Below are 27,479 nucleotides of genomic sequence, written 5' to 3' on the forward strand. Positions count from 1 at the left end.
CCACTATTTGCAAACCGTCCCTCGTCACGGTGCCCGGTACGTGTAGGGCTGGCAGGAAGAGCTGGGGAAACTCCTGTTTTCTGGGCCATGACCTATGAAGCTGTATGATTTTAGGAAAGACCAGGTTAGCTCCAGGAGGAGGGAAGCGTTATAGCTCTTTTTCTCTGAGGCTGCACAGAAGTCAGAAGTTTTCAACATCAGTGAGAGCATCAGTGTGTATATTCTGATTTCCACCTGTCATGCAAAGCATAAATCCAAAGCAGTATGTGAGATCAATCATGCCCAAAATATTTGAAGTTAGGTAAAATGTTGGAGCATTAACATCTTAAATTTTTCTCCAGAGTCCTGTGTGGTGCAGACATTCTGTTAATTGTATATTACAAGCTCAGGCAATACATTAAGTTTGGAAAATAGATTTATATAACAAAGGTGAAGCAGAATTAACTGGGTCCACAAATATCGTTCTATTCATGGCTGTCTATAATTGTTCCGTTACATTTCTTGGGGTTTTATCTTGTTTTGCTGTGACCACCTACTGGCAGTGTATCTGTAAGAAAAGGAAAAAAAGCAAGAAGTTCTAGCGCGTAAGACGTACAAAATAAATCCTGTGACGTTTTTTAGTATGTGAATATTCCTAAATGCCAGACTAAAACATCCCTCCAACGGTTTCTTTTACAGACTTCCCTTGTTCCAGAAACTTGGCCTGAGTTAGGAGGAAACCCCATAACTGTCCCTTAAAAGCTGAATTGCATCAGTGTGGGTAGGATGTTGGGCCAAATTCTTTAATGGTGTCATTCCATGAAAATCAGAAATACTACACCAGGGCTGAATCTGCCCTGTGGTATAAAATTATCTCCCTAGAGGCAAGACTTTTGGAAACAGTCTCATATTTTAATTATAAGCAGACAATTTGTTTTGGGTTGTATACAGAGCATGAAAATCTAACTGCTGTAGGAACTAGCTTCATATATGGTGATTTTATTCCTGTTCATAGTGCTGTTTGGTTTATTTGTGTATGATTTTGAGGTAGCTAAATGATCCCACAAACTTCTTTTTATGTAATTCAGTGACCCCCTCTTCAATTTAAGATTTTAAAGATTACAGTGCTGGCTTTAGAACATCATTTATACATTTTGCAATGAGTTTAAAAGAAAAGTTGCCTGTTGTTTGTAATCTGGGAAGTACAGATTCCTGTATTACCCTTGGAGAACAGACAGTTATATTTTTTACAAATTAAGAGATGCTGATGGTACTTGGCCTCCCCTGACTGTGTTCACTGGTTTCTGAATTCAAAGGGCAAAACAGGATCTGCCTTTTGCAGCAAGTCCCAGGCATGGCAACAGGACGTGCTGCTTGAAGTGTGGTTAAGATTTCTTCAACCTTTCTCCACATTGACTGGATTTACATCACTGTATGATGTAGCACCACTGTGACAAACTGCTTCACGTAAGCTGGTCCTATTCTATGGAAAAAGGCTTGAAAGCATGTTGCAGAAAAATATTTAACCTCTGTTAGTTATTTTTCCTGCGATGTAAAGGTATTGTGAAATTTAAGGAGCTTGACAGATTTTCACAGCTTGGCTTGTGAAATTCATTTCCAGCTCAACAGATTGTGATTTCACGATTTTGCACATCTGGACTTTGGCACAGGGCTATGATGGAAGATGGCTCTGGCAAATCTCCCTTCCGGACAGAGCAGGGCAGTATGGCTGCTCCTGGCCGGTGAGCAGCCCCGTCCTGCCTGTGAATTGTAACTCACCTGCCCTCACCTATGTAGTTTCTGCTCCACAGGGCAAAGGCTGCACAGCTGTAGATGGCCTTGACATTAGTGGTCTCAGGAATTACTTGCATCTAAATGTTAATGATAAAGTCATATTTCTAATCTTTAAGAATTAGTGTAAAGGGATATGCAAAAGTTGCAGGGCTATCTGCACTGTGTATTCACAGACTGAATCTGTGCTGGGGAGCAGACAGAACATTTTCACATGCTGGTAGCATGGATGGGTACAGCAGCAATGTGTGCAAAGGCTATTGAGCACCCCACTGCTATGCTGCAGCAGTGGGCATCTTCTCTGGCCAAGCATTTCGGGAGGGGGGTCTTATCCTTAACCTAATCTGTGGAGTTCTGGCAGTCTTCCCAGAGGAGAACCAATTGAGAAAACACGACTTTAAGCCAGAATTTTTTCAGCATTCACACCACAGGAGGGCTTATAAAGGTGGCAAGAGTCGTGCACATTTTCCCTTTGTGTATCACTGTATGGCAACAAAGTCATCCTGTTTTCCCACTAGGATCACACAGTGTCACAGAACTTCACTTACTCTTATGGCATTGGCAGTGTGGTTTCAAATGAAAAATCCCCGTGCTGTCTGGAATGCTCAACTCTTGGGTACCAGAGTCCGAAAACATCCTGCCTGCTGTGAACGTTAGGAAAACAGAGCAGCCCTGACTCAAGTGCCAAGTGGTTTTTTGGAAGGCTGATTCCCCTGAGAATAAAGGATATGGGTATCCAGCCAAGAGGGCAGGCAGGAACAGGCCCAGGGCAAGACACTGGAGTTTTGGTGGAGCCTGAAACATTGTATGCTTGTTTGTGTCGGCTTTGGACCTTTGTATTAAAAGGTGAGCTACCCAAAATGTAAGGAAACGGGTCAGAAATTGATAAAACCTGAATTATTTTTGTAGCTATATTTAAAGCTGTGTAAAACAGAGATTTCCCTTTTTGACTGCTCTCGTATCTAAAAGTAACTTAATATCTCTGTTAAAAACAGAAAAAGTCCCCCAAAGGAAATTTCCTTTTTTTGCTATTGTACACTCAAAAATCCCTTCTTGTCGTTGCATAGTATTCAGTTTGTTTTTACTTCCCTATTGCCCTGTTTGAATGAATAAGCCTGGTCTAATGACACAGTAAGCATTTCATCCAGAGTATTCCCCAGCTTCTACTTCCTATACCGGTGTTATACTGCTTCTTAAAAATGAGATTGAAAACCACCCTCAGGTGCTTGTCTTAACTGCCTAAGAGAGCATGTGTTACATGACCCTTTATAAATCTTTTGTTCCCTTCAATTGCTATGCTAATCAATACCTAAGTAAGTGGAATTTTTGAATGCTCGAAGATCCATTTCTGCTTCTGTAAGTAAAACAATTTGCTTACCTGCTTGTTTTGCTTTGGTACATGAATTGGTTTTAGATGAAGTTTTCTCCACAGAAATTCCTGAACATGCCACACATAAATGGGAAAAGTGCAAAAGGGGAGAAGGTTGTATATATAGATAGATTTTGCATTATTAATTTCTTCTGTATCTTAAATTTAGAAAGATTTGAGAGATAATAGATCAGATCCCTTCATGGCTTTGTTTCCAGTGTTGCAAAGCAGCTCTGTAGCCAGCATGGCTAGTCTCTAAGCTTCCACCTCCTCTGAAAAACCGTAGGTAATGTGAAGTTGTCCTAACGATGCTGCTTATGCCACCCTTGGCCTCACTGAAGGATACTGGATGAGATATGCCCCGACAATCTCTCTTTTATCTGTGCTGAAGTTTGGCACTGAACCTGCAGAAGAACTTTTTTTTTTCCCTGCAGCGGTAGTTTCAGTTATGAATGTGTACCCATGCTTTCCAACTTGGGGCCCAAAAGAAAGTCCCAAAGCCATTTCTGTTCAGCCTCTGTGGCTGACGTGCACCCCACTGGACTGAAAGATCTTGCCTGGTATATTTGAGAATCCTGAATCACTGGATATAGAAATGCCAACAATTTTCCCACTTATTTATTTTTGTGAAATGCCCTGTTGACTGCAAAGCTAGGCCCAGCATTTGCATTTCCAGCATGGTTATGGTGAGTAATTCAGCAAGAGATCCTGCACGTAGTTTTCTGCTGGAGTGTCTCAGTTATGTGCAGGTGTGCTCCTGCAGTGACAATGGTTCGCACTGCCATTCAACAGGAGGCTGGGATGCTGGGCCAGGGCTTGCATCCAGGGAGGCCAAGAGGCATTTTTGTGGTGCTATAAGTGGAGCGGGACTGAATCTTTATTTCCTTGACAAGGCTGGAAAATGTACGTTCTGTCTCTTTCCCCTTCGCACACATATTCTCTTTTCTTTATAGAATAAGTCGTTTGTCTTTATCTCACCATTCACTTCTCTCTTTGATTGCAGTTAATGGAATTGTCACCTTTATGTACTCATGTTCCATTTCTCAACCTGTCTGGACTTTGGCCTCGAAAGGTTACCACTGCTAGTGAAGTAATATGATTGAGTCTTTTTAGACAGATTTATGCAAGGTTTCTTCTCCAGCAAGTGTCACATCTAGTCTAGTACTGAAAAAGAGAATATTTCAAAGATGCCAGCTGTCACCTAAAACCACTAAATTGTTCTGCATTGCTGGTTGAGAGGACTGCAGGCCATCTCAGAACAATGCTGATTTATGCTACCTGAAGCTGTATCCCTACAGCTTGAAATATGGGCTTTTGTTAATAATGAAAAAAAGAATGTTCCTGTCACACAGAAAGCACATTTAAAATGGAATTTGCATTAGTTACTCTGTAATAAAAAAGCAAAAAGGTATATTTTAAAGTGAATCTGTCCAGAATCTTTGAAAAAGAAGTTATTTGAAACAGTAATATCTGAAGCAAAACTACAACAGCCACACTCTAAAGAGAAAAAAAGCGGTCGTGTGTTCTATATACATGAATCCATAAGGTATTTTCAAGTTTATAGAAAGATTTTGGAATTGTAGAGGATTCTCTGCACACATATCTACTCTTCCCATATTTGATACAAAGCACAAATTAATCATCATTATTCTGCACTAATATAACACCTCTTAACCCTCAGCTTTCAGAATATTTCAAAGGAGTAATGAATTAAGCCCTATGTGGTCTTGGGAATATGTGATAATCTAACTTTGATTCTTTCATTAAAGAAAACAGCATTTTCAGGGCTTTGATTTTGGAGGCTGGAGATCTTGTAACTGTTCTTGAAAATATCTTCATTTGTCACCCCCTTGGAAAGAAACCATGTGAGTTCTAGAGAAGTAGAATTAAATGGAAAAATGTAATAAGGAAAAGTTAATACATTTGTCTGTACTTACAGCCAGTGGAGGTTTTTGGTGTTTTGATTGGGTTTTTGTTGGTGGTGGTTTGGTTTTTTTTCCTATTTATTGGAGCAAAAAGACCTGGATAAATTGAGGTACTAATGTGACATAGATGTAAAAAAGGCAAAAATGATCCCTGTCTGTAACTAAAAGGGTGCATAGGGAATTATTATTGTCATTGTACAAGTCACTAGCAAGATGTCGTTTTGAACATCATGCGTTCTGTTGGGCGATGATCACTTATGTTCAGAAAAGATGAATTCTGACTGAAACAAGTGCAGAGAAAGCTTATTAGATAATCCAAAACTTGCTGTTATGAAAGAAAATGTAAATGGTTAATGTTTAACGTGGCAAAACAAAAGTTAAGAAGGGATTTAAATGGTGTCTACAGATACACTGTGAGAGGAGAACAACTATTATTTATATTAAAAGAAAGTGTCAGCAATCTCTGAATATGTGGAGGACACAAATAATGCAATTAGTTTTTAATGAACAAAGGAATATAATTCTGGAACGAAACAGTGATGAAGGGAGATAGCTGAGAGGGTGAAGAGCAAGAAACTGGAGCTCAGCATGTGGATGGAAGGGTTTATAGGATTTGATTGCCAGAGATAGTAGAAGCACACTCAGTCCATTTCTCTGGGCTTCATCTTGCTGCTTTTCAGTTGAACAAAACACTTTAGTATATCCACAGTCCAAGTATTTTGTTTTGGGTCATGGAACTAATACGAAACAGCTTGTTTGTGTCTCTGAACTCTGTACTTTCTCTCCGTGGTGCACTTCCTTGGTCAGAGAGGTAGACTACGCTAGGGTTTGTTCCCATGGGCCAGCCTGCCTGCCTGCCTGGACGGGTCTGACTCAGATTGGGATGTCTCAGGAGAGAGAAATTTGCATCCCACTACGAAGAGGTGCAAACCTCCCAAGGAGCAAAGCAGAGCACGAGAGCACGTACTCCCACCATGCAGTGCGCTGACTTGGAACTGCAGGCAGGAGGGTGGTATTTTTAAAAAACGTTTTACCTATTCAAAGCAAGACATTTGGAGTGAAGCAAGAAAACTCCTAATACTTCAGTTTGGGTCTGCTGTCCTTTCCTACCCTGCCTAGATGCAAGTTATTCCCAATGGAATGTCGATTTTCACCCAGATTTCAGTTTTGTAGAAGCAGTGTTTTCCATCAGAAAATCATTCCAACGGAAAATTACTAACTGGTTCTAATACGAAGTGACTAGCAAAGCTCTCAAAATGATTCAGTGGCAAAGCTGGAATGAGAACCCACAGCTCCTGACCACGAACCCTGTGCGCTAACCACGAGACAACACTCATCTTTCCCTGAGCAAGGTTGTTCCTGCAGGATTTCTGCCTGGGCCCGAGTGGGAAAACTCAGACCATGTTGCAAGAGAGCTTTTTGCTACAAGATTTCCTGCTGTTGAATACTGGGGGGATAACGGGAAAAAGTCCCTGGTAGCTCCCTGGGGCCTCTTCGGAAGGGTTTGGACATGGCGGGAAGGTGAGGGTTTTCACCCGCGGCTGCCGAGGGGCCGTGGGGGCCGGGTGGGCTCCGGCCCTGCCACCACTGGCCTGCCTGTTCAGGGGACCCCTCTGGGGTCCCTACGGCCCTGTCCTCCCTCCATTTTGAGCAACCCCGAGCTAAACTCAGGGCTTATTCCTCCCATCAGGAACCTTCTAACTTTTCATGTAAAGCTCTCAGGGTAACCACACGCAGAAAATCTAACTCGTGGCTTGCAGTCCTGTTTTATTTATTTAAGAAGTGATTATATATTTATGGGTCAAGGTGGGAGGATGTCCTCAGTCCAGACATACTCTTCGGCTTGTTTCTTTGCATTTATTCTTCCCTCGGTATTTGACATGGTTTCTTGAACCGCTGAAATGCCAAACGGTCCTGCAACCCCCCGTATTCCTGCACTTCAGGGCAGCGGGGCTGCGGCTGAGAAATACGATTTAGCGACAGGCCCTTTAACAAAAAGCGCCAGCCCCTCTCCTTGTTTCTGTTTTATTCGCTTTTAAATAAAGGCGAAATACGATTCCCTTTCCGAGGCAAAGCCCCTGGTATCAGTTGAATTCCTGACAGGGCCCAGCGCGCTCGGCCCTCCCGGGCAGCCGACACTCGGCAGGTCCCGCTCGGCGCCCGGGGCCAGCCCCACGCGCGGGCCCCAAACGCGAACCAGATGCCGGCAGCGGCCGGCGCAGCCTTCAAAGGCGGGCGGGGGAGCCGGGCCGCTCCCGCCCCCCTTCCCGCCCGGGGGGGCGGCGGCGCAGGCGCGGGGGGAGCGCGGCCCGCTCCGCTTCCCGGCAGCGGCCGCCCGGCGGGAAACTGCCCTGTCAGGATAAGCGCGGTTTCCCGCGCCCCGCGCCGCTCAGATAGTGTTTCAGTGGGGACAAGTAAGTGACTGACGCTCGCCAAGCGCCGGTGGCGAGTGGTCGCGGCCGGGCGGGCTGCCCTCCGGCGGGGCCGCCCCCTCAGGGCAGCGCCTCCCTCAACCCCGCGCGCCGCCGGCCGTCGCGGCCGTTACCGGGGGCGGCGCGGCCCTGCGAGGCCCCGGTCCCGCGCCGCAGCGAGCACCTTCCCCGGCCGTGAGGCGGTGCTGCGGGAGGCGCCCCGGCGCGTTCGAGGTGGTGGGTTGCCGTTAAAGCAAAACCGCCAGCCCAGTCCAGCCCGGCCCGTGGTGGCCTGTGTAACGCCCCGCCGCCGGCGGGCAGCTCCCCGCCACCCCCCTGCCGCGCCCCCAGGCCCCTGCGGCCTGTGCAGGCCGCGCGTCCCCTCAGCTGTCCCAAATGCCCCGCAGAGCCTGGGGTTTGTGTAGCTGGTGGGGCATTAGAGGATTTACATTCCAGTCTCCCCACTTGGCTTCCCCAAGTTTGCTTTTACTGATGTTTCCCAACGGCACAGCCTATCTATAACACCTGAATTTAATGGGAATGGCTCTGCCTTTCCTCACGCTCCCTTTGTGCTGACAGGCCCCGGGCAGCGCAGGGGTGTGCAGTGCCTGGGGGGCACCTGAGTTTTCGTGGGGCTGTGGCGGGGCACATCGCTCCCCCCCGCAGTGCTTCCTGCAGGCCATGGCGTGGGAGTCACCATCTTCCCCAGCACCTTTCCCTGAACTTTAAATGGCAGCGCTCAGGTGACCTGACGTAGGCAGATGGGACGTTCCATCACATATGCTTGCCTAATCAACCGGATCCCTGGGAGATTTCCTTAAATGTAATTTTTGCCATTACGCAAGTTGGTAATTTCCAGTCTTGTATCTCTGGCACAGGTATTGCTGGCACTGCTATCTTCTCACTGCTTGCTTCCACTGCTGCCTCCTGCCTCCTCTTGCAGCTCTGCTTTCTCACACCTTTGCAGTGCTGTCTCCTTCACATGGCAGTTGCTCCTGCATTCTCATAAAGCTTGTGGGCTGGCATGGAGCCCACCCCAGTAACCTGGTGGAGTTTAATTGTGGGAGCTCTGCTCCAGACCTCTGCGTAATGGCCATGTTCTTTGCTAGTGACGTGCTCTGCACCAGTTAGGAACTGATGACCTTGCAGATTCTTTCTCTGCTGAGGTGCCTGGGACCTGTTAGTTCAACAAATTTAGCATCAGCGCTTCTTCTCTGGAAGATGCTTAAATTTCAGGGAAGGAGAAGAGAGGGCGCTCTCATCTCTGAGGATCTTAGAAAGCAATAAACAGAAACATTACTGTGAAGGTGGTCTCCTCGTTTTTCATCCTCACCTAGTCCCTCATCCTCAAAGACCATTTGCTTAATTTATTGAAATTAAGTTTTTTTCTAACTGTACTTAAATATAGTACAAAAACATACTGAAATTTTAAAGTGCCTTTAAATGTTAATGGCTCCTTTCCTTCAGGAATATGTGCTGGCATATGGTAAAAAAAAAAAAAGGCAAAAAAAAAAAAAAAAGCTGTTTGATTTTTTGTTTTTGTCCTGAGAAGGGTGCCTTGGATAGGCGGATGAAAGAGGAAGACGGGGAATTGGGTTCTTACAGGGACAGCTGTTCCCAGCTGTTAGAATCAGACCAGAAATAAATACATAGTGTCAGGAGAGACTAAATAAACTAGTACTATGCTGAGAAGTATTCTTAGCCACTTCTGTTACTCTGACCTGTGTTTCTAACAGTCCTCAGCTAAATTAGCATTTTAAAATGTTGGTTCTCTTAAAAAAAGTCTTCCTCTTCTCAAATAAGGGCTCTTAGCCATTTTGTTGCTTGTACTTCCTTAATGAGTCTATCTTCTCTTTTTCCATGAGGCATTCTTCCTTTAAGGTTTCTTTTGATTCTGTTAGAGGTTGATCTGTTTCCTGAGAACTAGCAGATTTACAGGAGAGGATCAGGTTAGCTCTCCTGTATGTTCCTGTTTTGTGTCTTGGGCTTTTCTAAGGTCATGTTGAAATTTTTCCCTGATACCTGCCACTGGAATATCAAAGAACTTGATGTGCAAAATCGACAGTAGTGGCATGGCCTGGGTAGAAATGTTTCTGAGTGTCATTTTCAAAGGGAAATCGCTGATCAGCTTTGTTTGGGGGTTTTTTTTTGACTTTTGTTAATACCTTCTGGCTGGTGTCTTGAGCTGCCTTTGGTTTCCCCTCTGCATTTCCATGTGTGAAAGGGAAAGTACTCAGACTGTTCATAAATTTTGAACTGAATTTGTGACCTTCAGCTGTTTGAGGCAAGCAAGCTTACAAGCTCTTGACTTTTGAAATGTTTTGAGAATGTCGTTTAAGGGAACTTACAGAGAGGTGTTGGCCTCATACCCTTTCAGGCTTGTCTTTGTGGGAGTTTGAAATTAAGAGACTTATAAGATCATTAAGAAGGCAGATTTTGTATTGATAAAAACAAAACAAACAAACCCCCTCAGCTGTGTATCTAGGCAGAAGGAAGAGAACTCACTGGGTTCAGATGAATAGATGTGCTGCTTCTTTCACCGCAAAAACCAAGGGGGTGTAGACATGTCACGCTTGTATGGTCTATAGAGATCTGATTTCTGTGCAGGTTTTGTGTTTCTTTTAATTTAAGCAAAAGTCCAAGCTCAGTTCCTCTTAAGCAGTTGTGACAGGAACTTCAGGGCTAGTTTTTTTGGAATTGCAGCCCAAATAAATGTTTAATTTTAAAATTACAGATTACTTAGGGCTGTCATTCTTCTCATGTTCTTACTATGCAAGAGTGAACAAATACTGTGTAGTAAACTGTGGATTTGGCTTATAGACATGTTTGCTTCTGGGCTGAGCATCTTGAAAAAAGTGGTTTACAGCATGTCTTTAAAAATTGATTTCACTGTTGCATCTACTACTGGCCTAAGTGTTCCAGTATCTGCCAGGAGTAATTATAGACAGTTGGTTCAGATGTTGCTTAAAAGTGTAAGTCTTGATGGGAAATGCAGTGGATTTCAGCCAAAATGCTAATTTTGATGTTTTGTCATTTTATAAAACTGTGAACTCAGAACAAATTATTTTTATACTGATTTGCTGATACGTAATCACACAGCTAGTGCCAAATCCAATCTTGATGCAGCACTGGAATCTAGAGATGTGATTAGAATATCGACATTAACCTAAGTTGGCTAATTTGGTACCCACAGTAGCACAATGGCTTTAAATACCCAGGATTCCAGGTAAGCATGTGTACCCTGCACTGAAGCTCATGGTGCTGAGGCTGCTTTGCTCCCGGAATGCGGTTTAAAGTTAGTGTGTATATGGTTACATGAACTGTAAATGTGCCTTTTGAATTGCATTCTACTTCAAGTTATATTTTATAGTTTAAACAGATATTTTGTAAATTAACAGTATTGTGCCAGGGATTTGTTTACTGTATGCTGCTTTTTTTCGATGTGTTTGTTTTGTGGTTTGGGTTTTTAAAATTTGTTCCTCCATTTCCATTATAGCATAGAAGACAATGAAAAAATACAAAAGTCACAGTACAGGAATCTGCCTCTGTTTTACAAGCAACGAATGGAGATTGTTTTTTCTGTCCAGCGTGGGGTATGTCAAAGTGATAAGAGATGCAGGCATAAGAAAGACCTTCTGTAGCATTAGGTTAATAAGCTGATGGATCCAACCACTTGGATCCATCAGTCATTTTGGAGCCTGTTACCCTCCTTTCAACTAGTCATGAAGCTATTACAGCTAGAATTTATGTAATAATCAGATGGCATTTTTCCCCCCCTCACAGTCAATGTAAACAAGATAGTGTCTTCTTTCAGAGCTTAAGCATTCTGCAGTGTCATTTGGGACATGTCTGTCTGCCAGATCATTAGTACAGCCTTTAGGGATGCATGCAGCTGCGGTGTCAGAGGAGGGAATGGAACTAAATAGGTTGGTGTGCACGAATTGTATCGGTTGCTGTTTTCCGGGTGTGGAGAAGAAAGGGTGCTGATATATACCCTCTTTTAATTCCTTTGGTTTTCCTGTGTGAGGATTGTGTCTTGGCATAAACTGGTCAACATTTCCTCTGCTTGACAAATTGTAGGTTATGGCAAGCGTTCAAAATGCTGCAGCCGTGTGAGTGCACCTGTGATGTTCACAAGTGTCGAAGAGTTTAATCCTGAACTACTAATATGGCTGGGATTTTTGCCACTGACTTTAATGGATGCAGAATCAGACCCTGCTTTTGAAGTGATGGTCCAGTCCAGGCAGGGCCAAGAGAGCCTTGGACGGAATTGGAGCTGTTGGGTTTCCTCAGTAGCATGAGGAAACAGTCTTCTCATTTTGTGTGTTCTGGTGGCTCTTTGCTCAGCCTTCCTTTGCCTGAGAGCTCCTCTGCAGCTGTTTCCTGCTGTTCCCGGTGTTGAACAAGCAATGGAGCAGAGAGCGAGCTGAACTTGTTTCTTTTGTGCAGCATAGTTACAGGCTGGGGGACAAACGGGGCAGCCCAGTTTACCACTGTGATGTTGATAATCAGAGTGAGAGAGCTGCTCTGCCGCTGGCCTCCCAGGCTGTCTCTGACCAGGCAGCCTGGCTGCTCTGCAAGGTGTGCTGTGGCGTTAGCCTTGTGCCTGTTGCAGTGCAGAGCCTATCAGGGCATGCAATAACCACATGGGTACCTTGATCTTCCTTCCAAAGAAAACCAGGGTGAGCAGTAGCCTTAAGTCTTCTCCATGCTCATAGTTGGGAGGAGTTCCTGGGTTCTTCTGTTTAGACAGACTTTGAGGGCCACTGTTTTGGGAAGTACCTGGAGTTGGAATTCCCTGGCCTTTCATAGCTACCTCTCTGCTCCAAAGCAGCACCTCTCACTTGATAACAACATGTTATTTTTCTACTGTAGGCATCTCTGAGCAATATTTCTACTTGCCCAGAGTGGTCTTGAGATTGTTACTTGCTGCTTAGTAGTACTTACTACTGCATTGTATTATGGTACTTATTATTGACACATCCCTGACAGTTGGAGAGCAGAAAAAATGCTTTTTGACTTAACTGACCCTGTTAAGATTGTGAGCTCAGCTCATCACCCAGGGTCTGTAGATAGCTGCAGTGAGCCTTCTGGGGGTGATTCAGAATGCCATGTAATCATGACTGCACAGAGAAGGTAAATATGGAGCAGTTGCTTAATGTCTGTAGCTCGGGAACCTGAGCACATCAAACAAAACTAGCAGGTGGCATGCTCAGAACAAATGAAAGGGCTTTTTCTTACATTGTTTACACAGAACTTTGTAACTTATTACCACAGAAGTTTGCAGTTACAGAAGCTTCCCTGGATTCAAGAAGGGCTCCAACAAATTTGGAGAGGAAAAAGCTTTCCAAGTCTGCTAATTCTAAAGATAAAATTTCTGGCTCAGGAAGTGTCTCTACTATAGATAGCAGGAGGAAGAAGGTGTCCTGGGGAAGTATCACTGGATGAAAAGGGCAGGCAGGCATACGCTTTTCTGATGGCTTCTGCTGTTTGTGGCATGATACTGTACTAACTGGACCTTTCTTATGACCCAATACAGCCATGCTCTTCTCTTTAATTAGGGTACAGAATGCTGTTGCTCTTATGCTCATGCCAATGGGACTATGGACTGTATCACCCAGTATGAGATCAAGAGAGGAAGTGGAAGGAGAGCGTCATTCTTCTGTTTTAGTACAAATCTCTTTTAGAGCAGATTATAGAGAAAAACAACTGTTGTACATTTAAGAGCTTGATATTTGTTGACAACGGTCATGCTGACATCTTTCTGCTGTTCATGAGTGAGATACCTATGTAGGCAGGAGAAGCTGAAAATAAATAAATTTTGGATCTCATTTCTTAGAATACTGTCTAGTCATTTTCATCTCTGCTAATTAGTTACACCAGGATAAACTGGGATATATCTTGCTTTGTATCAGAGCAGGTGGAAGTAGTTTGGCCTGAAAGTATTTAAAATACAGAAGATAGAAGTAAAGGGCAGAAGGCAGCGATGAAGTAATAGCTTTGTCTTGGACACTGAGAGAGGGGAAAAAACCGATATGGAGAGACATTACAGAAGATTAGTATGTAGTGAATTATTTATAGAGAGAAAAAGAGATACTAGAAAGTAGTATAATATTTTCAGTCCTGTGGTGGAATTTATTGAGACTATGTTACAGTGTTGAGGGGCCAATTAGGAAGGTTTTGGTGGGACAATCTAGGTATTACGGGATTGGGAGTTGGGGTCTGATTCTACTACTAAAATGAGGTCTCTCACTATTTGAAGACGGTTTTCCTTATTATAAGATGTGAGAAAGCTCCACCGGCTTTACCAGAGAATGCATGAAATAATCTAGAAGTGTTTTGTTTTGAGTGAAGAAGCATGCTTTCTCCAGCTTGGTTTTTTTTTTTTTTATTCCAGTTTTGTTATTGTTAATACAGCCCTCACATTCCTAAGACACAGATCTCCTGCATGTACGTGTTTCTGTTTTGGGAAGGGAAAAGGGGAGAGGAGGTGTGCTTTTGTTCCTTGTTTTTGTTTTGTTTGCTCTTGGGTAGCTGAGAAGTAAATGCTTGTTGATAGTTATAGCATAGTCCCTTGGGCATTTAGGGGTATTATTCTATATTAGTCCCGCCCTTCAACACAGTGTTAGAATTCCCCATCTGCTCCCACTGTCCCACACAGATATGTGCCACCTTTGTCTTTTCACATCCAAACAGGAATTAAAAAACCTGGAAGAGGAAGGGATGTTCACTGTCCTCAAGAAGAGATTGCCACTCTACTACCACCACTTTTGTTAGTTTACTGAAACCCTAGAAAGCCAGCAAAGTGCCAATATAACGTCAAAAGTGCTTCTTTTGTTTTATCTCCTTTCTACAAGTGAAAAGCAGCTTTTATTTAACACATTTAGACCTTTTCACACTAGGATTATGAAGCCTAATTTGAGCCTGTTAATCTTTTTCTTGGTAATCCGTAGAAAAGTACAGCTGCACTACTAAAAACATACTGTTTATCCATGATTGTTGGGTCTGGGCAGCCTGCAGCATTCCAAAGATCAAAGTTTACAACAGATGTGCCAGTCCTTCATAATTCCTGGTTTTTAAGCAGACGGTACCACAAAATCTATACTTGCTGCTGATAAATTCTTCTGCTGAGCTGCGGCCTGTGTGCATGGGAGTGTGCAGCCTTCCTGTACTGTAAGTTTAACAAAGGTACGTCCTGGCAATTTGATAACCATGAAGTACTGTAGGAGAGACTGAGTTTAGTAGTTAGGTGTAATGAGTCATCTGGTTACTTAGTCATTCCTTTCAAATTAAACAATGTTATAGATTTTTTTAAAAAAAGAAATATTTTTGCAAATGACAGTTTCACCCCTCCCTTTTTTTCATTGCCTATGTGGGGAAACTAGCACATTTGTTTAAGGATAAACTGGGAAGTCTGTGGTTTCCAGCACACACATTTTGAATAATATTTATACAGACTATTATTTAATGAGCCATATAAATATTTATCATATGCTGTAGTCCTTTGATCATAAATGGTTGTTTGAAAAGCCATTCTATCCCTGCTGTGATTTGCAAAGAAAGAGGCCATTGCTGTTTTAGTGCTTGGAGGGAATTTTGGCTTCTTGTCCTTGTCTTAGCAATTATAGTCATGGGCTAACACGGTCAAGCTGGACATGTCTTTAATTTTTTTTTTCTCTCTCTTGCTCTGTCTCCTTCTGTTTGCAAATCCAAACAATAAATTGTTAATATGAGGCCCTAATTCTGGACAGGCAAAGCTCTATTGAAGTTTTGGAGGCTTTTTTTTCTTGGCTGCAGGAAGCTGGGCTTCCTGATTTAGATAGATACTTCAGGGGTGTAGAAGGTCAGTGATACCATCAGCACTGCTTTCTGCTGCTTGGGAAGGCCATAAACTTGCATCACCCATACAACAGATATTTTGGTGTCTTGTTAGGAGTACTGTGTTCGAGGTATTTATCCATCTGACTGGACCTTTTTATTTCAATTGTTTTTCTGGTTCGCTGTTTTCCTCATGATTGTATTGACTGCAGAAGTTGTATGCTAAGAATCCAATTTGTATTTTTGGCTACAAAATCCAAAACAGCGTTTTCTTTGCACAACAAAGTTTTCTTTGCACATGGCAATGAAGGTTGGCGTCCAGATTCCAAAGCAAGGGACCTTGTTCTACCTTTGAACTCCATTAAAGAGTTTCTTCCTTTCTGATTTAGAGCTTCTTCTTGTACCAAAGGAATCTTCTGTAAACAAAACTGAATGACAACATTCCTTTTTTAATTCTTATTAAAGTACTTTGGCTAAATATTATCCACCAACCTCACTGCTGTGTTCTTAGGTTCTCAAGAAAGACCTTTAGGCAGAGTCCCTAACTAGTGACACTTATGACCTAGAGATGATAGTGCTTTTTCTGGATCCAGTTGACAAATAGGTGGCATACCAAGAGACTGGTATTCCAGAAAATCTCTTGGCATAAAATTATGTTTTTGCAAGCAGATCCGATCCAATCAGAGAGATGCTATACTTTGAACAGGCTGGGTAACTTAGTGCTTGCTGTGCTTGAAAAAAGGATTAATATTTACTTTTAGCCTTTTTTCATAAGATATTGAAATTTTGCTTTATAAATCTAGTTGAGCTTTATTCTGAGAAAGACCAGCTAAAATTGGTTTGTTGTTCTTGGTTTTGGACTCTGTCATTTAACTCTTTCTGATGTCCACTGATTTACAGAAATAAAATAGTGGATATGCTTAGGCTGATATGTACAGCTTGAGCACGTAAACAAACTGCTTCCTGCGCAGGCACTCACACATGCACATCCTCATTGCTTAGTAAGGAAAAAAGGAAAGTAAACATTACATGGGCTGACTGGGTTCCAGGTTTCAAATGTTTGTGGGAAGAATCCAATGCAAAGCCATAATTTTAAGTGCTGAGTAGGAGGTACTATGAGCTTCATTCTCTAACATCTGTTAAGCTTGTTCTCTAAGTAGCAAAAACACGTTAATGAGCTAAAATCAAGGCTGCCATAACAAGAAGAGAAATAAAAATTTAGAATAATATTGTGCGCACGCGTGTGTGTGAGAGAGAAAGAGGCAGGATGTAAAATACTCCTTTTGCTATTTGTATTTGGTGAAAAGCAAGTAAGAAAGATTTGCCTATGTAAAAAAAAAAAAATTCTGCTTTGCAGCTTGTGGTTTATTCTCATCTTTTTATGAGTCAGCAGCTAAAGGCGGTGCCGAAATAGGGAAAAAGAGGGAAATTCGTGAGATAGTATCAGGAACAGTCTTATGCAATTTCTTTATAGTAAAATTTCATGCAAGTAGCTAGCAGCATCTGCAGCCAGCCTTTTAAACTTTGAGGAGATGGAGTGCAAAATTAAAAAGTGAACATCATCTGTTGCAAAGAATGTCTTAAAACTGCTTTTACAGCCAAGGGCTAAGAGGAATGTGGAGAGTGCTGTAAGTATCCCCAGCTGACAGATGCAGTATTAATCACTGATATCAGGAGAACTGTCCTGTCTGTGACAGAGGCATTAGCTTTTGTTAGTCTGACCAGGTCATAGAGCCAGGGCCAAGAAAATAAAGCGAGCTTTCTTGCCAATATTCCTAGGTGTTAGACTCATGGCACACCATTATTTTTAGCTGATTGCTCATCGCTTGAACGGATGACCTTGCTTAACAAGATTAGTGTGGATTGCACCTAATCTACTGGGCAGAATCAGTATGCTGAGAGAGAGTAGTTGGTAGTTCCATCAGTACTGCAATATGCTCTGTAACGCTGATTTTTTTCTAGTTTCTGATGTTGTTAGAAGCCAATGATCTGTACAGCTTCGTGTAGTGACCCCACCGTGGTGCATGCAGAATGTGGTGTGATGGCTGCTTTGGTTTGTACCAGGTGGCTTAGGAGCTCCAGTGATGGACAGAACTCCCTCATGGTAAGGCTGTCAAAGTGAAGAATGAAGAAATGGTCCCTGCCCCCCCGCAGCCATAGTCTAAGCATGAAATGACAGGTTCAGGCTGTACAAAATGATCGTATGGGACAGGTTGTGATAACAGATCTCCACAGACTAACCACATTTCCATGAACCATTTACGGAGTAGGATGAGGGGAAGCTGGGTAGGTTTCTTATGCTGTTTTAAGTGCAAATGAAACTTTGTCCTAATTCAGGTGTTACGCTGCTTAATTATTATCTAGAATGGTGCTTGGGCTTTTCTGAGATAAGGGACTCCCTTTTTCGTCTTTACTTGACCAGCTGCCCATCAAGAGCAGTGGTTACAAGGCAACCATAGATGTCAACAGCTACTGACATTGTGCCACCACTATGTTCAAACTGACACCCAAGGATAGATCTTGACCTGTACTCTGGATGTTTCTGGGGGGTGGGGCAGGAAGAGGTCTAAAGTTGAGTATCATTTCCATTACTATATGATCAGCTATTATTGTCTGAAGGTAGAAAGAGGACTTTCACCATTTTCTGTTCCACTGCTTTTTCTATCAGGCTTTTGCTACCCTTTGCCACCAAACTCAGGTTATTTAAAAAAAAAAAAAAAAAAAAAAAAAAAGAAATGCGAATAATTTTATTGTTCTACTAAGCGGTGCTTTCCGAATCTTTTCCCCTTTGCCTGTGCCCTTCCCTCTAACCAACTCATCCTCCATATACAGAAGTAATCCAGGTCACTTCTTTGGGGGAGATGGGCTGGTTTTAAGTGGAGCCATTTTGGTGCTCTGTAAATACTGCGTATTCATGACATTATAATTGATCTGTTCATTTTCTGGAATTCAGAAGCTACGTGTCAGCTGTTTTCATGTGTTCCCGAGGCCTAGTGGGTTCATACAAGCACTGAACTTGATACTTGTCTGACATTTCATGATACTCTGTATCAGCTCTTAGTACTCTCCCAGCTTGATTAAAATGTAAATGTTAACTATTAATTAAGAACAAACTGTGAGAAATTAAGTACAGTGCATTTGTCACTGTATTAAATGTCAAATAGTTAAACATAATATGGTGAAATAAGCAACACATTGTGAATAATTAAATCAATTAACTTCACTTTTGTTCTTGTAGGTTGTCAGATAATGGGCAGAGATTTCCTGGGATGCTCTCATAACACATTTTCAGCTTATTATTTTCTGAGTCTTTAAAATTGTGTGGATTGATGATGGATAGCTCTTAAAAATGTAATCAGTTTGTTTCTCAGGTGTTTGATGGTTTGGTTGTTGGTTTTTTTTGAAGGGCTCCAAATTGGATAGTATGTACCAGATTGTCATTTAGTTATTTTAAGTATCAGCATTACAACACTTTTTTGGGAAGGGGAAACTGTTTTCAGATTCTGCAGAAATTCAGCCTGGCTCACTGTCTCACTCAGCAGTAATATTCCCGTCATTAGCTGGTTGGCTCTATGGGAGGCAGCGGCTCTTGGCTGCTGGTTCCTCTTCAGGTCAGGGTTCAGTGGAGCCAGGCACACCACCCCTTTCACTGCTTCAGGAGTATAATTTGTTTGCCTTGAGGCAATGACATTATCTGTGGTGGTTCTTGCTGTCTTGTCCAGAGGTGAATTCAACTTACCAGGCATCAGCAGCTTCCCCATCTGCCAGAATTCAGAAAAACCCAGGAGTGTCTGGGTTGAAATTTCCCTTCTGTGTAAAGCACTAGCCCCTCATTGCTGCTGAGTTTGGAACTGTACCCTTTCCTTCCCTTCCTGTCTCCTTCCCTCTTTTTCTCTTTACGTAGACGTGGTACTGCATGACTGCTGCTCATTTCCTCGACTGTGTGAGTGCGTGGACTTTATCATAGCATGCATATTCTTACGGGCAAATTTGCAACTTGCTTTTCAGGTGCTTCTGTGCCATGTGACTTAAAAGCAAACATTTGAAGAAAAATGGTTCAACTAGTGCAAGATTTGAAAACTCAAATTAATTAAAAAATACCAAGCAAAGAGTTGCTGCAAAAAAGAGTTAGTAAGCAAAGTGCCTGTACAGCATCACTCCTGTCCTGTTCAGCGCAGTTTTCCATCATCAGTCATTTTATCTGTTCTTAACCTCTTTTTTTATTTTTCCCCAACAGGTTTTATTAAAAATGAACAGTAAGAAGCAAAGTCTGGTAAAATACTATGTTGGAATTGATGTCGGGTCAGCAAGTGTTCGTGCGGCTTTGGTAGACAGGTTTGGGACAGTAGTGGCACATGCAGATCAGCCAATCCAAATTTGGGAGCCCCAACCAGACCACTATGAGCAATCCTCTGCAGACATCTGGGCTGCTTGTTGCTCAGTCACAAAGGTATGTGAAGAAAAACAAAATGAAGGAGATGTGTGCTGCAGGTAGCTCTTCGAGTTTTGAAAGTTTTAAGGTCTTCCAGTCACTGGCCTTTACCATTCAGTTCTGTGCATGCTGTATTACTGTATAATTTGTAACCGTCCTTGTGCATTAAAGGCACCTTGAGGATACAGCTGATGTAGCCTCATGGCATCTACTAGATAGGTGAGGAGCTGAAGGCCAGAGCGACAGAAGCTTGTGCTACAACTGAAAATAAATTCCTTTGTGCTGTTAGTTCAGGGGGATGACTTAGCCACTGCCTTCAGGATTCACATCTGTGGGGTTTGTTTTGCTGGTGTATATTCTAGCCACGAGACAGTTCTTTGAGGAGTCAGGGTTGCTCAAAACCTGGTACTGCATGTATTTAAAGATTTGCATTGTGCTGCACTGGAGTCAAAGGAACATTTATACTAGAGAAATCGTAATCTGGTTTATGGATGGTGCCTAACAACTGTCACCTGTGATCTTCATTATAAGAGGATCCAGTATTATAAGATTAAAAAAAAAATAAATGTTTGTGGATAGTATCAAGCATAAATCCAGAATGAAGTAAACCTCACCATAAGAGAGAATTTGTATGTTCTGATGCAACGATCTGCCCGTACATGCTGGTGGTAAAAGCAAATTAGTGACCTTGCTTGGCAGCGCACATGTAGGCCATTTCATCTTTCTTAATAAAGCCCCAGCCTGCTCTGTGTTCTAAGGTTGGCTTTTTAAATATTAATGATATGCTTGGTAATTTGCAGATGGACAGTTCACCCATTCTCTTGTTATTGATCAGCCTTTTCAAACATTAATGAGCTCGGCTCTGCAGAAATTCCCTGAGATGAAGGAGATGAGGTGAGGGGGAAGGAAGGAAAAGCAGGAGTGACAGGACTGATAGGGAAGAACAGTTTGATGATAAATCACTGCAAGTCTTTTATTCTACTTGTGTGATTTTTCTCTTTGTGGTTTGCTTTGTTCTTGCTCTGGACCTCTTTAAATACAATCTCTTATATGTAAGCCATAAAATATGGTCTTTGAAACTATAGCTTTGCAGAGCCAGTAAGAGACTGGCACTGTAGCAAGTCTAGTAAAAGTCTTTCGTTATAGTACTAATTAAAATAATGATATTTTTATTGTTGCTGAGAAGTGGCATTTTATTACTGCACTACATTTTAGGTGTCTTGCATCCTCACTTGGCACTTAATCCGTGTGGGTGTTGTGGGTTTTTTTTCCAGTGCTGCTGGAAGCCATGGAGTTCAGACCTTTTGGGGCAGTGATATTTTTTTTTTTTTTTTTTTTTTGAAAATCTTCCAAAAAGTATGCTATCCAAAACTGGTAGCAGAGCTTTTGAAAATGTATGCATTGCAGAGGCATTATCACTGCTACAGGTTTTGACCAACTTTATTTTTGGGACCCTTCACTATTGCAAGACAAAAAGCTATGGCACAATTATTACCAAAGCAGTTCTAGAAGGTCGTTGCTTTTACAGGTGGGAACTGAGTGAAGTAACTGTAAACACTTGGCCCTAATCCTATGTCCGTGTTTCACATACAGCTCAGCTCCAGGTTTTTAAAAAAGAGAGAAAATGACCATTGCTAGTTTTCTGCTTCCTTGATTTTCTGGTATTTTTGTGCTTCCTGCTTTTATCCAAGCCTGTGACTAGTAAGATTAAAAAGCTATTAAAGATTTTTCCATGGACCTTTGAATTCAGTTTTGAAAACCAAAGCATTTTTTGTAATTTGATGTCTTTTTTATTAGAGGTGTTAAAGAACACTGAATCTCGAAATTCTGGAGTTCGAGCTTGCATTTCTAACTTGTAACTCGTTTTCTGTGCTGACTAGTTCACATGCATATATATGGATATATTTGTGTTCTTGTCTGTTTTGTGTATTTGCAGAAAGTGGTCCGTGGAGTAGATGCTAGCCAGATTCGAGGGGTTGGTTTTGATGCTACATGTTCCCTTGTTGTTGTGGATAAACAGTTCCAACCTTTGGCAGTCAACTGTGAAGGTAGGGCTCCAGCACAAAAATTGGTGTTACTGTGCACGTTGTGCCACTGATGTGAGTGAACTTCCAGTGTTATCCAAATGCTGAGTTATGGGGCTGGCTCTTGGAGGTGTAGATGACAGAGAATCTTTATTACAAGAGGACTTTTTTTCTGTTTTTACTTTTATAATTTTGCTGCAAAGTTAAATTTGAGATAAGAATTACTTGCTGTTTCGCCAAATGTTTGGCATCCTAAGATCAAATACATTCATCTTGGCTCAGAGAGCGCTTCTTAGAGAAATCTATGCTCATGTTTTCTTTCCTGTGTGTTTTCTCCTCCTTCAGACTTTACTAATCACAGCTTTTATAGTGCGTATAAATGCCCATGCACACTGGCTAAAGGAATGCTAAAAATGTTAGTGTTGCTATAGTCTTAACTGCTTGCTCTGTCGTGAAGCTGCAGGCAAGAGGTTCAGCTTGTGTGTTATATCACAGTAATGTTCCATCTTTGTCTGGGACTACGCTGAACAACAGAAACAGTCTGTGACCTTTTTCTAAACATTTTATTTTTCTTACTAGTTTTTGAGTAGATGATTCAGAAGACTCAAAAAGTCTGTGATGCGCTTTTTTGTTTCCAGTGAATCCCATTTAAGATTAGGTGTGTGCTAAATCAGTAGTTACAGAGCAATAATCACAATTCTGTGTAAGTTCCCTTTCTATTCTCAGACGTATTTGTCATCTTCTCCTATCCTTCTCAGAAAACCAGCTTTGCCCCCAAAATGTCCTTCACTAAATTTAGATGAGATTATTTATTTTTCAGTTTGAGAGTCTCTTACAGTCAGTTCAGTGCCTAATGATGTCTGGGGCTATTTTGGTCTATTGAGTCAAATTCAGTTCTCATTTTTTATTCTCTGATATCCCCAAGAACTTCTGAATTTATGCAGTGATGTTGTTAAATAAAAAGACAAGGATGCGCTGAATACTGTAACACTCATATGGGTGTGCGATGGTGTGGTTTCAGGCAGTCTCACAGTTCTAAGTTGTATTTCAACTGATGTTAGAAATACTGGTGTGCCTCATACTTCTGCCTTGTCTCGGAGTGTATTTTCAAGATTATGCATGAGTGGCTGTGTCGTGAAGTTCAGCAAGAGAGGAATCGGAAGTATCATCTGGATTTGTGTTCTACCTGTCTAGCAGGTCCTCTGTGGGTTAATTTTGATAAAACATTCTTTGCTTCTTGTTTTCAAGTGTTATGCAGACTTGCCAAATGCTCTCTCCTTCCACATCCAGAATAAAAGCATTTCGGCAAGTTACCCCCTGAAACTGTATTTCTGAATTTCTGAAAGGAGTTAGGGTAGTTCTTCTCAGAACAGAACAGGAAGAAGAATCCCTGTAACTGTCTTAACTAGCTGACAGCTGAGTTAATTTCAGTTTATAACGTAACTGCTCATATTTTGTCACATTTTTAGTTCATAGTCACCAAAATGCTTCTTTTTATTTTTAACTAAATATGTGGTACTTTGTCGAGAAGTTTGGGTTCTTTGCATGAAGTACAGTCTGTAAGAGCATCATTTCAAAGTTCTTGGATGCTCACAGGCCTGACTGGTTTCAGTCAGCATTCTCAATGCTCAGCATGTCTAAAAGTTGGTTCAGAGGGCTAGAATTTTATCTTTCGATACCTACTGTGAATTATTAACACAAATAGAATTTAAGTTTTCTATGTAGAATTGAAAGTGTGAAGTGGCTTAGAGTCTAGTAACTTACAGTACTGAGGTGGGGTTAAACCAGACCTAAAATAACATCTTTTTTTCTTTTCTTTTCTTCTTCTTTCCCAAGGACAAAACTATAGGAATGTTATTATGTGGATGGACCATCGTGCAGTCAGTCAAGTTGAGTGCATCAATGCAACGCAACACAGGGTTTTGAGCTATGTAGGGGGGGTGATGTCTGTGGAAATGCAGCCACCTAAATTGCTGTGGATAAAGGAAGTGAGTACACCTAAGACTGTGGCGTGTTTTTACTAGTGAGTAATGCCCTTTAATTTCTGCAAACAAAATTTCTAAAACAAAAGTCTTCAGCTCAAAGGTGTGCAAAGTAAGGCCAGCCTTAAGCTGTAATTAAAATGTTTTGAGGTTCTTTTTTTCCTCTCAGTTGTTTAGAAATATCTTTGATTTTATTGAAATCTAGTGTTTCCTGATGGAAACATTTAATATGCCTTTCTTACCTAATTTTAAGGTTTTGTGTGTGTGCATATATATACACACACACACACACACACACAGAGATTTAGCTGCAGGTAGCGAATAGGTCTACAAAGCATCCTAGGATTTAGTTATGGAGGAGTGTTTCCTGCTCCAACTACTGTAGCTGGGGATGCTTACAGAGGTGTGGGTGCTACTTCTGGGGCAATTTGAAAAAGGCACCATCTCACCATGGGCTGTCCTGGCCAGAGGTACTGCCTGCGAGGTATTGCATCCAACAGTGAGGGGTTGTGTGATGTCTTTGGCTCTGCAGGTAGAGAAACTGTTCAGTTAAGAGCTTCAATTTAGTTCTGTCCCACCTGTAGGAAATAGACCACTGTAGAGGGAAGGTGCTTTGTTCGTAATGAACTCTACCTCTGTCTCTTGCATTTAAATTCTGTGTGTTACAGAATGATGTATGGCCTTTTAATAATAACTGTCAGATAAAAGGAGAAATGTTTGCCACTTGAATTTTTTATGACCTCTTGCAGTCTGGCTTTTACATTTGGTCTCAATGATGCTTGCTGTCATTTTAACAAAGCACAAATGTAAATTACTTGCTGCCAGTTTCAAGCAGCCAAAGTCTACTGTCCTTACAAACAGGAACCATGATACAGTAACAAGGTGCAGATTGGGGAAGGTCAAAGGAATTAACTGGTAGAAGCAGGTACTGACAGATTAACGATAATAGAGAATAGTTCTTTGTAGCTGCTATACTGAAAAACAAATATCCATCTACTAGTTCTTTCCATCTCGAGCTATGAGTATCATATGTCAGTCATTTTATAAATAATAAAATTAAGCTTTCAAAACCTTAGGTGAATCCATTGTGTTTAAAACATTTTTATATTGCAAGGTCTGGAATATCAGTACCTGACTGATCAGGAAAGCCCAGACTATGGGGCTTCTAAGTGTGGTCCCCAGAGATGTAATTCTGTGCTATGGTCCCAAAGCCCTGTGACATAATTGATGTAGTATAAAGGGGGTGGCCAGCATTGCAGGACTTGTTCCCTCCATGAGCAAATGGGTAGGAAATAGAATTCACCTTACCCTAACTGCCAAACAGTAGCAGAAGGGCATTATAGAACAGGGCTTGTTCATATGTCCCCTTTCAGCTCCTGACATACCAGCTAAGGAGATTATTATCCTTAAGAGAGGGCTTTTTTTACCTCGGGATCTGCTTGCTGAGCTGCTCACACAACAGTTCCTGCATCCTGTGTGGACTAGCAAAGACATACTGTTAAACTGCTTAAGCTTACCCTGTTTAACTCAGGCAACCTTAAGCAACATCTACAGTAGCACCTCAGCCAGCTCATGAGAATGCACAATAATATTTATTATGGAGGTGATTGTAATCAGTTGAGATGTGGGCGTGTAGTGTTAAACTTCTTAGCTTTGGAGAAGTATGTGATTGAGTCTTTGCTTACTGCTTCTATACACGTTGCAAAGTAGGATGAAAGGAATTGCATGAAGAGTGACAGCCAATCACAATAATGTGCCTGTGTATTGCATGACTTTTAGGGCTAGCATCAAAGGTTCGTGTTAGCCTGACAGCTGAAATTCAGCCTCATGTAATGCAGGTGTGCTCACTTTTTGCCAAGGACGACAAATTTTACAGTACCTTCGAATGTCAGGTTCTCCAAATGTGAGCTAAAACACCAGTTTGCACGTATGTTGTTATTCACTGGAGTGTCTTCAAGTGGTCTACAAATAATAAATACTTACGTCTCTTCAGTTTTTTTGATATTAATATTTTATATAGGAATAAAATATGACATGGGTATTAAAGGCATGGTCAGGAAAACTACTTATAAAATGGTTAACGTTTCCTTCATGTGTTCTGAGTTGTATGATCTTTCTTTTCTGTGTTTAGTATATTTCTTTCCTGCTAATACTGCACAGTTCCCAGAGGTGTGGCAGAGTGAGATTTTGATCTAGTTTATATACCACAAGGAAAAAATACTCTATTCTGATTGCAGGATTATTTCGTAAGCTAGTGGTAATGCACAAACTGGTAAAAAGGAAGTTTGATTTTCACATCCATTGGGAGAGTCACAAGATTAGCAAGTAGAAAGAAACTTTTCGGTTTTATTGTATGCTTGTTAACTGAGACTATCTGAAGGCTTTGCGGAGTTTAAACTGCTATTCCCTTGTGCTTCTGTTTAATAATTGTGACAACTGGTATTCAGAAAATAACTGCACTTTACCTGGTTTGCGCAGACCACATGTTAAATCAGTTGGCTAGGTGGGAACTTCATGGGCATAAAATTAGACTCTGTAAAAACGTGGCCCTTGCTGAGGAGAGGGTCAAAATGGAATTGTTGTGAGCTTGGAATGTTAGGGCTGAGATGTGTTGGCAGAACTGCCTGGGGGAGTTTTACATAGTGGCTGCCCGCACTGTGTGCCTGGCTGTCTGTGATTGCGGCCTTCAGCCTCTCCAGCTTCCCTGACTACTAAATGTCACCAAATCTGCTACCAGCAAGGTTTCTTTAAAGTATTGTAGATCTGAGAAGTTCATTTATCTTTACTAAATCCTCACCTCTGCTTATGTTTTCTATATCATAGCTGAAATAACCTTTCCTACCGAGGTACTGCTTGCTCCAGTGAGCACTGCAGTCTCAGGAGCTGCTTTAAAATAAGATCCCTCTCAAAGCATCCCAAAAATCTGTTGCTATATTGTAAAATGCTCTCCCAGAATTTTCTGCCAACCTCTGCAAATATGTACGGTTGGTTCAAGTTTTTTCTGAAAGCACTCCCAGTATTTCCAGAACTATTTCCAGCCATCTGACTGCAAGTGGTGCAGCCTGCTGCTTGATGCAAGAGCCATAATGGGTCAGACCAGAAATCTGCTTGCCTCATTTTTTTTGTCTGATTGGTAGTGAGTGTTTTGCTCCATGAACTTAGCTAATCTTTTTCTGAACTCACATGGCACGTTTTGCACCCACTGTGTCCTGTGGTAATGAGTTTCACTGTTTAACTATACTTTGTGTGAAGTTACCTTTTTTTCTGAAACATGCTCCTAAAATTTCATTTGCCTTTTAGTCCTTGAAACGTATGAGACGGTGAACCTTGTCATTCCCCAGTCAACATCTCCATGCCATGGACCATAGGGATGGGGTTTTTTCCCTTTCCTTCCTTATTCCTTTCTTACTACTCCTCCCTAATGTTGTCATATCCCTGACAGAATGCCAGGAAGGGGAAGCAATGGATTGGGCACATTCTTCTATGACCAACCATAATCAAAACTGGCCGAACTGAGGTGTATCCAGAAGGTGCTTTGGGCCTGTGCCCCTGTGGTAGGCGTGATGTTTCTGACAAGTTTTTGATCAGAAAGCTTGACATGGCTACAATATGTACAATACATGGATGTTTATAAACAAAACAAAAAGCACAGCTGTACACTTTGTACAGTCATGCTCCAGGTCAGTGGGTACACCCTAATATATGAAGATTCACTGTTGACTTTCACCTTGAATTCCCTGGAACTTTT

General features: G+C 41.8%; 1 protein-coding gene across 17 annotated transcripts in view; it reads left to right on the forward strand.

Annotated features, from left to right (window-relative positions):
• FGGY (FGGY carbohydrate kinase domain containing) overlaps positions 1–27,479 on the forward strand; it is a 325,638-nt gene that overhangs the window by 172,283 nt on the left and 125,876 nt on the right. For 7 of the 17 annotated variants that reach the window (XM_055814962.1, XM_055814957.1, XM_055814958.1 and 4 more), the window contains 3 exons: positions 19,531–19,743; positions 21,662–21,773; positions 23,586–23,737. In XM_055814962.1, coding sequence (XP_055670937.1) covers positions 19,543–19,743; positions 21,662–21,773; positions 23,586–23,737 — 465 coding nt within the window. In that variant the 5' untranslated portion in view covers positions 19,531–19,542. Of the gene's footprint in view, positions 1–7,342; positions 7,479–11,023; positions 11,069–14,533; positions 14,664–17,255; positions 17,398–19,301; positions 19,421–19,530; positions 19,744–21,661; positions 21,774–23,585; positions 23,738–27,479 lie in introns of those variants that run through there. The other 10 variants (XM_055814964.1, XR_008748940.1, XM_027792671.2 and 7 more) reach the window with 10 other exon arrangements.

Source organism: Falco peregrinus, chromosome 10 (genome assembly GCF_023634155.1).
Source record: "Falco peregrinus isolate bFalPer1 chromosome 10, bFalPer1.pri, whole genome shotgun sequence".
NCBI lineage: Eukaryota > Metazoa > Chordata > Aves > Falconiformes > Falconidae > Falco > Falco peregrinus.